Source organism: Otolemur garnettii, unplaced genomic scaffold, assembly GCF_000181295.1.
Source record: "Otolemur garnettii isolate 467f Iridium unplaced genomic scaffold, OtoGar3 scaffold00077, whole genome shotgun sequence".
Taxonomy (NCBI): domain Eukaryota; kingdom Metazoa; phylum Chordata; class Mammalia; order Primates; family Galagidae; genus Otolemur; species Otolemur garnettii.
Genome location: NW_003852472.1, coordinates 425,944 through 441,627, shown reverse-complemented (window position 1 = coordinate 441,627; position 15,684 = coordinate 425,944). Strand labels below are relative to the sequence as shown.

Genomic DNA, 15,684 nt, shown 5'->3' with positions numbered 1-15,684 from the left:
CCCTGTATCCATGCATCCATCACGGTGATGAGAGGTTGTGGATGTTTGAGCAAAAACCTCATTTGCCCCTCTTCCTGGCAGCTGTGGGGTTTCGGTAGGGGGTCTATTTGTCTCCCTCACCATCTGGCTTGGGGCACAAATTCCTCAGTCAGGGAACATTTGTGGAGGGATGGAAGCATGGAAGGAAGGAGGGAGAGAGAAGAGGAAGAAAGGAAGCAAAGAATGAAAAGGGGGGAAAGAAAAGGAAAGAAGGGAGAGAGGACAAATGGCATAAATAGGCCCATTTGGTACTTGGTCCTTAGAAGGCCACTCCAAGAAAACAAAAGGTGACTGTGGTTACTCAGGACCAGCCTGGGGAGAGGCCCCATCTTCTTTCCCTTGAGGGAGGCAGGAGGCAAAGACCTGGAGCCTGAGGGGTAGGGGTGGGACTTTCTTTCATTTAAAGGACTTGGAGCCAGACCTCAAGGGCCCCCGCTCCCAAGAGTCCCTGCTACCCCAAAGAGGCCAGCAGGGGGCACTGCGTGCCGGGGATGGGGCAGGGGACCAGTCACTCCTGCTATTGCTGGTGGGTAAAAAGGGCAAGGGCTGGACGGAGGGTCTGCAGCGCACAGGGAAAAGGTCCCTGTGGGCAGCCCCCGCACTGGTCTACAGAACAGAATCTAGGGATCCCTGAGAATAAAGTGGACTGTTATAAGCCCAGCCCCAGCAGGTGAGTCCCCAGGGCACAGGTATGTGGAGGGCAGACATGTCCTTGCTACTCAAGTTCTGACCCAGCCCCCAGGTGCTGGCTGGACCACAGATAGGCTCCTCCTCCACTCCCTGCAGGGAGCTGCTCCCTGGGATGCCTGGCCCAGTCCAGTGGGACTCCTCCCCCCACAGGCCACATCTCTGAGCCTTTCCTCATTCTGGTCCTTACAAGGGCCCATTAGACAAGAAGGGCCACAAGCGATGTGGAAATAGAGACTCAGGGATGGCAAGGTCACCCAGTGAGTAGGCAGTGGGGTCAGGGCCTGGTGCAGCACTTCATCCACCAAACCCAGTTTGTCCTTCCCATAGCCCAGACCTGGCCTTGGCTGAACTCTGTGGAGGCACAGAGAGGGGAAATGTCTGGCTCAGATCACACAGCAGTATGGGTGGCGGTGGTGCCTGGAGTTCCCATGGGAGAAGGAATCTGACTCCTCCTCTACCATTGGGCATCCCCTGAGCAACTGATGCCACAACCAAGGCTCCTGGGCAGTAGAGGAAGGGGTGGTCCCATTAGGGGAGATGCCAGGGCAGTGGGTGCCAGGCTGGGGTGAGGAGAACCCTAGGACCTGATGCTCAGGGGCTTAGCTGCAGGAGGGTGATGAAGGTTGGGGTTTCCCCCTGTTTCAGGCTTGGCTGTGGGGTACAGTGGAGTTGCCCTCCGTCAAGAAAGAGCATGGAAAAGGGCAGGTTTGGGGGTAAAGGAGACAGGTGGGCTGGGTTGCAGCATCTGGGGGGACCTCCAGATGGACATGTTTAATAGGGGTGGTCCTGAAGGCGAGGAGCTGGGGGGACTTGTGAGGGGATGGGGGAAGCCAGGGTAGAGAGGAGGGAAGCAGAGAAGTCGCCACTGCAGGGTGGGTGGGGGCAGAACCTAGGAGGAATTGGGGAACCTACCCTGGGCCCCCAGGGAAATGCCTACATGCTTTCCTCCCTTGGAAGGGTTCTGGGCTTCCCTGAAGGGAGGACCGATGGCCTTGCCCCAGCACAAAAGGCTTGCCTTGCTCCCTCCTGAGCCACCTCCTGTGCAGACACAACCCATTGCCACAGAACCCATGGACCTGGGCAAAGGAGCCCTAACAATGGTGAAGTTAGATTTAGCCTGAGCTGGAGTCTAAGCCCTTCTGGGCTGGCTGTGCCCAACCTCCTGGAGACACTGACCCCACCCCTGCCCAGGCATGAGCTCACTGGGGTGAGCAGCTGTGGGTATGAGGACTCAGCCCAAGAAAACCAGACTGTGGCCTCAAGGGCAGTGGTCCTGATGATGTCACTGTGGCTTGGTCAACTGGCTAGTACACCGCCCTCCTGCTCCAGAGACTGCTGGAACTGCAAGGCTTCTGTGACCCTGGTGCAGAGAAGTCTCCTCAGGCTTCCTCCTATAGTTTGTGGTCCATGAAGTCAGCATGTAAAGCTCAGGGGAGGAGGGGAAGGAAGGCAGGAAACTTCCCTGGTGCCTTGCTGGCCTTCTCCCCATCCAGCTTGTCCCAGGAATCCAGAATCAGCTCCTGGGTCTGGGTGCCCAGTGGGGAGGAAGGTGGGGCAGGCTCTACTGATGCCTGCCCCCACTGGCCGTTCCGCCCTTGTCCAGAATCCTCTACTGTGTTCCTGTGCATGTGGCCCAGGAGAGGAAAAGGACTGGCCCAAGCCAGTCTTTTTCTGTTTGGCCAGGTGCCCAACTTCCCAGCTCCCTCAGGACTAGAAGGTGGTATTACAGCCTAGCACTGGCCCCTGGCACACAATGAGTCTGTTGGGCCAGTCTGCCTCACCTCTACTTCCTGCCTTTAAACACAATGTAAGGATGTGATGCCTTGAGCCACAGTAGTCACTTTGTCATCATGAGGCACCAAACATGAGGGCAAAAGCCAACTTGCTAAGGGGAAGTCTGTGAAAAGCCTGGCTTCTGAGCCACCAAGCCAATTGATCTCAAGATCACTTACTTCTGGACTTCTTATTGAACAAAAGACAGTGGAATAAATGACCACTGGCTGGATTTCTATTGTCTGCAATCCTTTCCAACACATCAAAACAGATTTCTTATCTGTTTTGAAGCCTCAGTTCCTAGGCCTTGGGGTTGCTGCTCTTTTTTTTTTTTTTTTTTTTTGAGACAGAGCCTCAAGCTGTCCCCCTGGGTAGAGTGCTGTGGCATCATAGCTCACAGCAACCTCCAACTCCTGGGCTCAAGCGAGTCTCCTGCCTCCGCCTCCCAAGTAGCTGGGACCACAGGCACCCGCCACAATGCCCGGCTATTTTTTTGGTTGCAGCCGTCATTGTTGTTTGGCGGGTCCGGGCTGGGGATTCGAACCCGCCACCTTAGGTATACGTGGCTAGCGCCTTAGCCGGTTGAGCTATAGGCGCCGAGCCGGGGTTGCTGCTCTTTATGCTGCTGCCTGGCCCCTGACTGGCCCCTGCCTGGCCCCTGCCTCCCTGTCTGAGAGGTCTGCCTGCCTGGCTGCTGCCACTCAAGACTCTCTACCCTGGGCCAACAAAGCTCCCAGCAGCCCTGTCTTTGCAGAAGACAAGTGGTCCTGGAGCAGGAAGGTGGGCAGCTAGAAGGTGATCCAGAGAGGACACAGGAGCTGAGACAGGAGTCTTCCAGCCCTTACCTGGGGATCCAAGCAACTATCCTAAGGAGGGGACACTTCAAGCTCAAGTTACCTTCCCATGCAGGAGCTGCCCAAGTTCACAGCACTAGACCAGCTCCAAAACGACCTGGAGTGGTAGAGGTACAGGGGAGTGATTCCTTCAATTTCCATTTTCCAGGGCCACTGGCATGAACAGCCTTGCCAAAGTGGAGTAGGGCTGGGATGGGAACCCAGCTCCTTATACATGCTGCTGCCCTTCCTCCCAGCCCTTGAGGTCCACAGAGAGGACATAGCCCTCACCCTCAGGGTCACCAAGCAAGCTCTGCCTGGGCCTGCTGCCTGAAGTCATGTTTCCAGGACCCTAGGTGGGGGGCTGTTGGCACTGGAAGGGTTGTGTGTGGGGGGAATTGCTCATAAAGGGAGGGCGTGGGAGAGGGCCAGGTGGGTGGGGGACAGAGGGCAATGTGCCAATCCTGTCCTAGAGCTGCGACTTAACACCCACACTGCTGGGCCAGGGCCAGGACAAGCTGTGGCTGCCACTCTGTGCCAGGCCACATGGAGACTTCTGGTGCTTGGAAAATGTCTGTCATGCTGGGCCTGGCCCCGAGACCCTGCCTCTCCTGATGTCTCAGGTTCCAGAAGTTCATCCCCAGGATCTTCCAGGACACCCAGCCAGGGCTGTAGTGGCCCTGGTTCAGCCCAGGTGGCAGTATTTGCTCCCCAGAACCTTCCACCCCTACCCACCCCCCAGAGCTACTGACCCCAAGGGAGGGAAGTCAATCCTTTCCCACCCCTGGTCTGTGCCCAGGGGTTTCTCAGGGGCCTAGGCTGCTGGGGGACCCCGGCCACCCATGTTGGGCTCAGTTGGATCCAGACTCCTGGTACTGGCTCTTCCCTAGAGGACCAGGCAACTGGCAGATCCTGCTATCCCAGGAGGCTTCACAGAGATTTGGAGGCAGCCTTGGTAGCCTTGTCCCCCCAGGTCTGTCCTCCTCCAGGCCATCACCCAGAGCCGCCTCTGGGTGCAGAAGAGAATGGGCTTGTCCCCATCTAGGGTAGATGCTCTTGGTGACCCTCAAGTGCCCTTTGGTCCCATACTGCTTTAGCTTCTGCCTGCAGACACCTGCAACTCTGCCAAGGTCTTTCTTTGTCCACAGAAGCACACTCAGTGGGCTCGAGGGGCAAGCCAGAGTGACAGGGAATGTTCCAGGGGAAGCCTTGCCCAGTGGGGAGCAGGAGAGACTTCCTGGCTTCATCATCGCAAGGTGGGCTGGCCCTGAGGTGTGTGTAAAACCATCTCCCACGGGATCAGGCCCCAGGTAACCTGCCCATTAACACGCCAGTACTGTGCACATCCTTCCCTTCCAGTCTCCTTACCCATGGCTGCCTGGGGCCACTCCTAGATAAATTACTTGTCCTTTGTGGAGTCCTTTTGCCTCTGCAGTGACTCCACCTTAGACTTGATCATTCTACTGCAAGCTAGCCACTTCTGGGGAACTCCTCCACTGAGTCTTTTCCCATAGGGCCCTCAGTGCCAGAGCTGGGGACAGCAGCCCTGAAAGTATAAAGACTCCTTCTTTCTACTGACTTTTGGGTGTCCAGCCTCCCAGTTCCCAAGGTTCCAGAAACTCAGTACCATTCCGTCCTGCCCATGCCCAGCCTGATACCTGAGACTTTCAGATTTCTTGCTCTCCCACTCTCCCTACCCCAGGAGGTTGGCAGAGCCTGAGAAAGCCACCCAGAGCCACCAAAGCCTTAGCAGCACCCAATACCTAGGACAGGCTGCTCAGGCCTGCTGGGCAACCTGGGCTGAAGATTCCCCAGCCACACCCAGCAAGTGCCTGATATCCCCCCAACTCTGGGCCAGGTGCCCAGACCCAGGTTCCTCAGCCCAGCTGACCTTGGCCTCCAGCGTGGTCAGCCGCTCACTCATGTCACTGAGCCGGGTACAATTCATGCATTCTGAAAGATAAGAGCAACCAACCTGAGGACAGACTGTAGACCCTGGGGAGAGAGCAGCCCAGGCAAGCAAGGAAATCTCCAACCATTTTACCTGGAAAACTCCTATTCATCCTTCTAGGCCTTATCCTCGGGGTTCCTCCATGCAGCTGGTCAGACCTCTGTGCCTCCTTTTTGAACACCCACAGCACACTGTCCTGTTTATTCAGCAAAGTATCTATTCCATGGTGTGACACTAAGCCAGCACTGGGGACACCATTAGCCTGCAAGTGCCATGCGGGCAGGGGTCTTTGTCTATTTTGTTCATTTATGAATCTCAGTGCTTGGCACAAAGCAGGACTCAAAAATTATCTGATAACTGGTGAAATAATGTTAAATGAGAAGCACTCTCTGACTTTGAGAAGGAGACTGGCAAATAGACATAGGCTGGGAAGGACTAGCTTGGCTGTAAGAACAGAACACTGCCAGCCAATCCCAGAGGGTGCAGTCAGGGAGGACTTCCTGGAGGCAGTGGCACAGTGCTTGGCCACATTCAGTAGAGAGAAGAATAAACACTAAGGCCTGGAGGGGAGTACGAATAGGGCAGTGTAGGTGACTCAGCGCACCTGGGGCCCTTCAAGGCTGCAGAGGTGAATCAAGGGGTCTGGGGGGGCAGTGTGAGGCAGTGTCTGGAGGTCCCACGGGCAGCTGCTGGAAGTCAAGGTCAGATTTACATTTTTAGAAGTTCACTCTGGCAGGGGAGCATACAGCGGGTGGGTGGGAGTGGGAAGGCGAGTAAGGAGCTCCCTCATGGTGACCCCCTCGCCCCAAAACACACATCTCCCTAGGCTGTAATTATCTGTTTATGTCTGTCTCCCACCAGGCGGAGACCTGGAGCTCTTTAATGAGGAAATACATGGTTCAGTGCTGTTCTAAAGAGCTTTTATTGCCCTAGAAGTCAAAGGAAACCTCAATTCTTTTCTTTCTTCAGCTCAGTTCAAAGCCTGACCCTTCAGGAACCCCATCCTGGTTAAACAGACCGCAGACACATAAGAGGTACCTGGGTAACTCAATGGCCCCCACTTGGCTGAGGCTGACTGCTTAGAGTGTCCTGTCTGAGGCCCACATGCTCAGATCACCAGCATGGTCTGGGCCCCCCACCACCACCACCACATTGCCAACTTCCTCTGTCTCCTCTGTCTTTGGAGATTTCCCCCATTTCTGTTGCTGGACACAACAACACAAGTTACCTTGCACATTTCCCTCTCCTAAAATACTGATTCCTCCACAAGTGACCTGGGGCTGGAGGACCAAGAGGAGCCTTAGGACCACGGGAATAAGCAGCCAGGCTTTGCCCTCCCAGGGGGTGCCCAGCCATAGGGCCCTACCAGGTTTACAGAAAGACATCCTGTGGGCCAGCAGAGGCCCCCTCAGTCTCTCCCCTCCCTTCTCCCTTTGGCAGGGCCAAGCCAGTGGTTTATAAGCATTTTTTAGGAACAGAACTCTTCCCTCTCTGTAAAACCTTGTCAGTAACCATGATGCCTAAAGCAGATTAAAGACAGGCATAAACACTGAACAGTAAAACAACCAGAAGAATGTATACAGTTTTCTGACCCTGGGATGGGACAGGACTTTATAAAAGGCAAGTAACAGAGGGAGGTGGGCGGTTTCCTGGTTAAACATGGGGGACTGAACACATATTTTCCCCTCTAGTTCCTGCCAGGAAAGGAGTAATAAAGAAATAAAAAGGTATAAAATCCACAAAGTAGAGAGAAAGACAGAAGGGACCTCTCGGCAGAGGAGTGATGCATGTAATGTTTTGCAAGGTGGCAGGCAGCCAGGCAAAGCTCAGGCCAGGGCTGGGGAAGCCCAGGTAGAGGAGAGGAGGGGGTCCTCTCTGGGACTTAGATCCACCAAAGGAAAAAGGCTCACCAGGACTGACATTTGGGGGAGGCCCCGATGAAATGGCTGGGTCCCCAGAAGACCAGCCTCCATGAAGCCCCCACTCAGCAAGGCCCCATCACATGGACAGAGACCTAGGGGGCTTTTGGTGCCTTTCTCTTAAACGTAATCAGGGATTCCTGGGCTGCTAAAAGAAGCCCTTAATGGGAAAGGCAGAGATCAAAATGAACAGGATTCCATTTGTCCATCCACCCATCCTACCCCGCCATCTAAGCACTCACCGTACCCGCCTATGCACCCCCATCCACTTACCTACTCCCCTGCCCTCATCCTCTGAGGGGGCAATGGGTGCTTGTGAGCCCTGGGTGAGGATGTGCTGACACAGCAACCCTAGGGGTGGGACAAAGCTGCAGGGCTGGAATACTGCCCTTGGGACTGTCTCCTTGGAAGCAGAGAGGCCCGTGAGCCACCATGACTTTTAGGTCACTGTTCAGCTCCAGGCTTGCTGCCCTGCCCACACAGGGAGGCACTGCCCCACCCTGGGGCCCCACAGCAGGAACAGGAGGAGGTGGACCTCAGGGAGTTATAAATAAAAGCTCCCCCCAATTGCCTGCCCAAGGCACTGGGCAAACATTCTTGAGGCTTTAGGGGCCCTGAAAAAGCATTTCCAGGACCTGAGGCAACAAAAAGGATCCCCTGCAGGAGGGAAGGTCAGTGAGGGAGGAAAACTCTTGTAGGGACCTATTTCTGGAAAGTGTGCTGGGCCTGGGCCCAGTTTGCTCTGGCACCAGGCACCCTCCTTGGCAGGTGAGGTGTGGCTTGGCTGTCAGTGGGCACAAAAAGGGGGGCCCAGCTCCCCAGCCAGCATGGACTCCATGCACCAGCAGCTGGGGCAGGCACTCCAGCTCTGGGCAGGTTTGTGGCTCTCCTGGCATCTGTCATTGACAGGCAATTAAAGTGTGTTTGTTTAACTTTCTCTCATTATGCATTGGAGTGGTGGAAATGGTGCTGGTGGAAGGGACCCTGCTCCCTTCTGGCTCTGTGACCGGACGAGGCCCTGCCCATCCGGCTCCAAGACGTGGGCTCTGACCCTCTGGGATTGTGAGTCCCAGGTGTGCAGCCCCTCCCACAGCACACAGGCCCTCAAGCACCTGGGCCCATGGTATGTTTCCTGGGGTTTGGAGCACACACAGAAGCCAGCGAGGATAGGGGGGTGGGTAGGAGCTTTGCCAATATGTGTATGCCGGAAGTGTCAAAGTACCAGGCAGACCTGTGTGCGCACGCAAGGGGGGGGGGGGAAGGAGATGACTGAAGAGAGAGAGAGAGAGAGGAAGGAGATGACTGAAGAGAGAGAGAGATGACTGATGCTTGGTGTGTTCACTGGAAAGAGAACTATAGAGACCTGGGTCTAGTCTGTTGCTAGCTCATTGCGTGCTTAAGAGGCCCACTCTCTCTCTGCATCTGTTTTCCTATCTATAAAAGGGGGTTATACTGGATCAGCTCCAAGGGTCTCAGGCTCCAGAACTCTTTTGCTCTTGCAACCTGTGCCCTTATCCTCAGCCTCTTGCTCCCAGGCTCCGTCCACCCCCTACAGGACAGCAGTTGCTAAGTCTACCTGCTATTTGGCTATGGCCAGCAAAGCTGCTGGTGATGGCTCTACTTCCAGAATTCAGGACCCACCTCCTGCATGAGGCTTGATTCCCATGGGAATCAATCCCTTGATTTGGGCCCTGAGGGGGGCTTTGCCAATAGGACAGGATTTGGCTACTGTAGGGAGGTCTAAAGAGGCAGCATGAGTCTATTGTGGGGCTTGGGCCACAAGACTCCAGTGAGAGCCAGGGGCCCAGGCCCCTCTGTGAGAAGCCTCAGAGATGGTCCACAGGCAAGGGCATGTGCAGGGTGGGTGTCACCAGCAGGTCACCCCAACCTCCCAGGCCCAGCTTGGGAGGAAAGAACCTTCTTCTTGGAAAGAACCTTTAAATCCACCTGGAGACCTTTGAACTTAGCCAAGACTCCTAGGCCTTGTTAGGAGAAGAAAGCTCTAAGGAGGTCAGGGGTGTCAGCTGCTATGGGACCCAGAGTTGGGGACAGGCCAGTTAGGTTGGCCTTGAGTGCTCATACGGGACCACAGGTACAAGGAAATTCAGAGTGGCCTCAGTTTCCCTAGTGTGATAGGGGACAGAAGACAGCAAAGAGCCAGGCTGGGCCCAACACAAATACATGAGGCACCTTTCAGTCCTACTGTACACAAGGACAGCCCCACACTACCCAAGAGGCCTGTCACACATTCTTTCATTGGGCCTCTAGAGGTCACTAAGACCATCTTCCACTGGCCAGATTTGGTCACCTCACCCTCTGCTACAAACACTGACCAGCTCCTGTTTCCTCAGGAAAAAAATCCTTGTCATGGCTAGGCTTACTGTCCTTGCCCACTCTGATTTCTCAACATCACACCCCCAAAGCCAGGCCAAGTACCTCAGCCAGGCCATGCCCCCTCGGTCTAGACCACACCCCTTCTGACAGGCCCCGCCCCTCCCATCAGGCCCCTCCAGCTAAGTCATACTCTGGTGCTCTCCCTGATCTCTAAGCTTTGCACGTAACAGTTCTTTCCTTAGCATAGCTCTATTCCCTGCCTCCTTTGTCTCACAGTTCATTCTCAATCACAGAAATGCAGTTCTGGCCCACCCAGAAAGACACAATGGCAAACAGGAGGGTAGCACATCCTGCTGTGTCTGTCTCCAAGGACAGTGACTGGACCCCTATTATCAAAATTTCAGTGAGAGGTGAAGGCTGGGCTGCCATGGAGGAGACGAGCAAGGGCAGGAAATTCTCTAAATATTTTGATCACCTCCTAACCTAAGAATGAAGTCAGACTGTAAATACTGAGCAGTGACATTCCTGCACTCTTGCCCCACCTGGCTCCTAAAAAGGTGGTAACAAGGGCTATACCACATCCTCAGAAACCTTAAGATCCCTCTTGTGGGAAACTGAGAAGCCCAAGAGAGAAGACCCAGCGATGCAGCGACTTTGGGACAGCAGACACCCCTACAGAGAAGCCCATGAGAAGGTGAGCCTGCCACACCTATGGAGATCACCTCTGAGTCATGATTAAACATGAACAGAGAGCTGGTCACAGTGGCTCCCACCTGTAATCCCAGCACTTTGGGAGGCCACAGTGGGAGAATCACTTGAGGCCAGGAGCTCAAGACCATCCTGGGTAACATAGCAAGACTCCAACTCTACAAAAAAAATTTTTTTAGAAGCTAGGCTTGAGTGTGGCAGATGCTTATAGTGTCAGTGACTCAGGAGGCTGAGGCAGGAGGATCTTTTGAATTCAGGAGTTTAAGACTGCAGTGAGCTATGACTGAGCCACTGTACTCCAGTCTGGATGACAGAGCAAGACCCTGTCTCTTAAACAAACAAACATGTGCAGAGAGCCCCTAACATGAAAGGCAAATACCAAAATTATCAAACAGTAGGAAAGTGTACTCAGAAAACAGAGACAATGAGTGTATATTAAAAAATTTTTAAATAAACAAACTAAAAACCCCATGATAATTCTATTGGTATCCTTAGAGAGATATGCAAAGATACTGCATCCCTAAAAGGCTATTCAAAAAGAAACTTCAAACCAAAAATGCAGCTGGGCACAGTAGCTCCCACCTGTAATCCCAGCACTTTGTGAGGCTGAGACAGGAAGATGCCTTACGGGCAGGATTTCAAGACCAGCCTAGGAAATAAAGTGAGACCCCATCTCTACAAAAAAGAAAAATGAGCCAGGTGTGGTGATATGCTCCTTAGTGTAGTTCTCAGCTATTTGAGAGGATGAGGCAGGAGGATTGCTCCAGTTCAGGAGTTTGAGGTTATAATGAGCTACGAAGATAACACTGCACTCTAGTCAGGGCAACAGAGCGAGACCCTTTCTGAAAAGAAAGAAAGAGAGAGATAGAGAGATGGGGAGGAGGGAGAGAAAAGAAAGAAAAGAAAAAGAAAACCAAAAAAATCAAAGCCCAAACCCCAAAACCGTATTTTTAGATATGAAAAAAAAATTAGCTGACATACCATAGTCAGTAAAAAGATTGAAACATGAGAAAATTTTCTACAAAGTTTTTAAAAAAGGGGGAGTTGTGAAATTGGAGAGAAAAAATAAGAAAATTAGAAGATCAATCCAAGAGGTCCAACATCTGACTAATGGGAGGCTCTAGAGAAAGAAACTACAAAAAATGGATGAAAGAAAAGCATCAAAGAAATGATCCCAAAGGTCACCTAAAACTGAAGGATACGAATTTTTAAATTGAAAGAGCATAGAAAGGGCTAAATGAAAAAAATGCCTCACACCAAAACGCACATCATCACAAAATTTCAGAATCCCAGAGACAAGGAGAAAACCCTACAGGCCTAAGATTTAGTACCTGGCTTAAATATTCCTTAAAGTTTGAGAGTGGAACGAAGAATTTTTGGACATGCATGACTTCAAAACATTGATATCTCTTCTCAGAAAAATGCCAAAGGATATACTCCACCAAAACAAGGAAGTAAATGAGGGAGAGGAAGTCACATGGATAAGCAAAAACAGGAAATCCAACATGGAAGAGAGACCAAAAAACATCTTGAGAAGGAGAATAAAGAAATATCACATGATGACAGCTGTGCAGCAGGCCTGGAGCGCAATCAGACCACATTAGACCACAAGACAGGAGGCCTCAGAAACTAGACAGCATCTGATGTATGTAAATGTAATGAAGGAGGAATTAAACCTCTCTTGGAAAATCTGGATAAGTAAGTAATATGTCAAGTGATACATATCTATGACATTGCATAGAAATCTAAGCATAAAGCATGAATTATTAACTTCCAGGAAAACCAGAAGTCTAAGAGAGGAAAAGCATCTTGGGATCTGTGATTATAAATGTCTTTCTTATGACACTCTCCTCCCTGTCTGTCTGTCTTCCCATACCTGATTAGAACAAATCCCAGGTACATTCACAACACTGGGGTTTCCTACATTGCAAGGGTATATTAGCACATAAAGGTGAAGAAAGAATCTAGAAATCTGGCTCTACTACCACCTCATCGCCTTTGCAAAAACCGCAACACTGGAGGCTCACGTTTCCTTGTCAGGAAAGTGGGCATGATAATCTTTCCCTAGCTTGCCCCAAGAATTATGATGGGCCTCAAAGGAGATTGACACACACAAGTGTGTGTGGAGAATGGGTCTGTGGGTCACTTATCTGGTCTGGAGTAAGGAGGGATTGGTCCCCCCACCAATCCGATAGCCTCTTAGGATTAGTGACCTTGAGACTCATGGGATGAAGGGCATCTGGAAGCCTGTGATGGATTTTTTTATGGATCAACTTGGTGAGACCCTGCTAGCCAATTACTTAGTCAAGCACAGGCCTACCTGTTGCTGCAAAAATATTTGGTAGATGTGGTTAACATCCCACAATTGGTTGACTATAAGCAAAGAGATTACCGTCTGTAATGTGAGTGGGCCTCATCCAATCCATTGAAGGCCTTAAGTGGGATAATTGAGTTTCATGGAGAAGAAGGAATGCCTCCCCAAGACCGAAACACAGAAATTCTCCTTGAGTTTCTAGCCTGCTAGGCTGTACCACAGACTTTGAATTTGTCGGTTTCCACAATGGCATGAGCCAATTCCTTGACATAAATTTCCTTACACACGTGCATACACACACATATCCTGTTGATTCTGTTTCTCTGGAGAACCCTGACTGGTACAAGGTCCAACCCACAAATAGGTCCTAAATGGACCCACCAACCAGGGGAATGTCCCCTGGGTTTTCAGAGCTCCAGCTGTCTTAAAGACAGTGTTACCAGATTTAGCAAATGAAAGCACAGTGTTTTATCTGGCAGCTTCCTTAGTTTCTTGTTCCTTCTACAAACACACCAACGTTTTCTCTGTAACAGGGATCCAGTGATAAGAGGCCTCCCTGCAAGGGTCTCTGGATATGCAGGTGCCCACCTATGTGCTAAGGAGGCCCGTGGGTAGGGCTGAACTCAGCTATGGGAGACCAGGAGGGCTTCCCAAGGAGGTGGCACCTAAGCTGAGCCCTGATGACAATTATGACAATGACAACCACCAATAATAAACACTTGTTGAGCATTTGAAGCCTCAGAAACCTTGAGGCAGGCACTAGATTGCTATCCCCACTTTACAGATGGCAAAAGTGAGGCTTGGCAAAGTTAGGCAAATTTGCTGAGAGTTTCTGGGCCAGAAACTGACCTGGAAGCACATTCCTGTTGCACTTAATAGCTGAACTATTGGCTCAGCTCCTGTGGCTCAAGTGGCTAAGGCGCCAGGCACGTACACCCAAGGTGGCGGGCTCGAATCTAGCCCGGGCCCGCCAAACAACGACGGCTGCAACCAAAAAATAGCCGGGCGTTGTGGCGGGCGCCTGTGGTCCCAGTTACTCGGGAGGCTGAGGCAGGAGACTCACTTGAGCCCAAGAGTTGGAGGTTGCTGTGAGCTGTGATGCCATGGCATTCTACCCAGGGGGACAGCTTGAGGCTCTGTCTCAAAAAAAAAAAAAAAACAGCTGGGCTTTACATGACAAAGGCTGGTGCTCACCACACACCTGATCCATACTCTGGATTGGGACTGGGGCTTTTGCATATATGACTCTTAAAGTCCTTGCATCAGATATTGATGGACTCTACTGTTACTCCCACTCAGAGAGAAGGAAATGGATAATGGCCATGAGCCTGAGCCCAGCAGCAAGCAGTTAGTGGAGATTGAGCTGGGAGGGACGCTGGCTGGTCCACCACCCGCCACTTTTGGGAGACTCTTCTGGTCTCATGCTGACTGCCTGCCCAAACATACTTCACTCAGGTCCCAGGTTTAAGTTCCTATAACAGGTGGGAACTCACTGGCCAAATGTGTCAGAAGTGGGGGTGGGGAGCAGCCAGCTGTAAGCTAGACTCAGTTTGCTAGGGGTCCCAGGACTCTAGGGCAAGCAGGCCATGATGATTCCAACTATCTTTAGTCCTGGTATTACAGTTTAGCTTGAAGCTTTGAGGTGCCCCTCTGGTTCTCAAGCCCAGCTCCATGGAGAGCAGAGAGGCCTGCATCTGAGAAGCCACCTATCTGGTTAATTTCTTTTCTTTTCTTTTCTTTTTTTTTTTTTGTTTGTTTGAGACAAAGTCTCACTTGGTTACCCTAGGTAGAGTGCCGTGGCATTATAGCTCACAGCAACCTCAAACTCTTGGGTTCAAGTGACACTATTGCCTCAGCCTCCGAAGTAGTTGGGACTACAGGTACCCACCACAATGCCCAGCTATTTTTTAGAGACAGGGTCTCACTCTTGCTCAGGCTGGTCTCGAACTCGTGAGTTTAGGCAATCCACCTGCCTCAGCCTCCCAAGTGCTAGAATTACAGACGTGAGCCACAGTGCCCAGCATCTCTGGTTAATTTCTGGAGCACCCTTTGTCCCAGGTAATTGCAGAGACTGGATTTCTTTTAAGTCACAAACCTAAAGAGAGGACAAGGGCAAGCTGAAGGTGGGAGCCCTGCCACATGCCAGAGCAGTGATACTTCCCCTAGGGAGGAGGGGGCTTGGAGCCTGCCAGTCAGAAATAGCCATGGCTGCTCACCAGGCCCTACTGGAGGGCTCAAGGACTGGACAGAATAATTAAATTCCATCTTTTGCTTAGCAGGGATCACAGAAAAGACAACATTTTTCATTTTCATTTTCATTTTTCAGACACTTCTGTCAAGAATTTTATGAAGAAGAACTCGAATTCTTTCTTGGAGAAGGGTAGCCTCATATGGATGTCCCCACTGTGGAAACACAAATCCCCAAAGGACCAACTGCACCAAAGCTTAGAACATCATAGCCAGCCACTCCACCCCCAGGCACCTACATCATCAGCCTCAGAACTGTGGAACTTTCTGGTGATGTTCAGATGCACCACACAGATAAAAAGAGCAATGCTGGAGAATGAACTTGTCTCTCCAATTTTAATCAGGTGCCTACTGGGTGAGAGACAAATATACCCTGGTATGCTGACCTTCCTCTGCTAGTGAGAAGAGAAAAACCAGAGAGGTTTGGGAACCTGCTTACACAGATTATTGATTAAAGGACAGAATCAGAGCCCAGATCTTCCCTCCCCCCAAGGTCATGGTGGGCTGGGCTAGATGCCCCCAGTGAGAGCATCAACTCTTAGTGTGATGTGAAAACACGTGCCTGGACCATGGCTGGGCATGAGCAAAGTCTGCCTGTGATTTCTACACCCTACAATGGCTCTAGGGGATCTATTAACCTGGCTGGCTGAGTCTTTCTTCCTTCCTTTCTATCTCCATATCCAACCCTGATTTCAAGGAGTGATGAGTCTTGCACCATGGCTGGAACATCCCCCAAAGCATCTTTTACCCAACAAAATCTAAAGAGGAATTATTAAGTTAATTTAGCAATACTGCTGGAACATAGACAGTTTTTAAAAATCATCATAATCCTACATACAACATGTAAATATAAAAAATAATTTTAAATTGATACCA

The 15,684-nt window shown here is 51.5% G+C and overlaps 1 protein-coding gene across 2 annotated transcripts in view; it reads right to left on the bottom strand.

Moving 5' to 3' along the window:
• The window catches only part of COL26A1 (collagen type XXVI alpha 1 chain), a 166,928-nt gene that overhangs the window by 11,679 nt on the left and 139,565 nt on the right, over window positions 1–15,684 (bottom strand). For both annotated transcript variants that reach the window (XM_003794173.3, XM_012807861.2), the window contains exon 4: window positions 5,227–5,288. In XM_003794173.3, coding sequence (XP_003794221.1) covers window positions 5,227–5,288 — 62 coding nt within the window. The remainder of the gene's footprint in view (window positions 1–5,226; window positions 5,289–15,684) is intronic.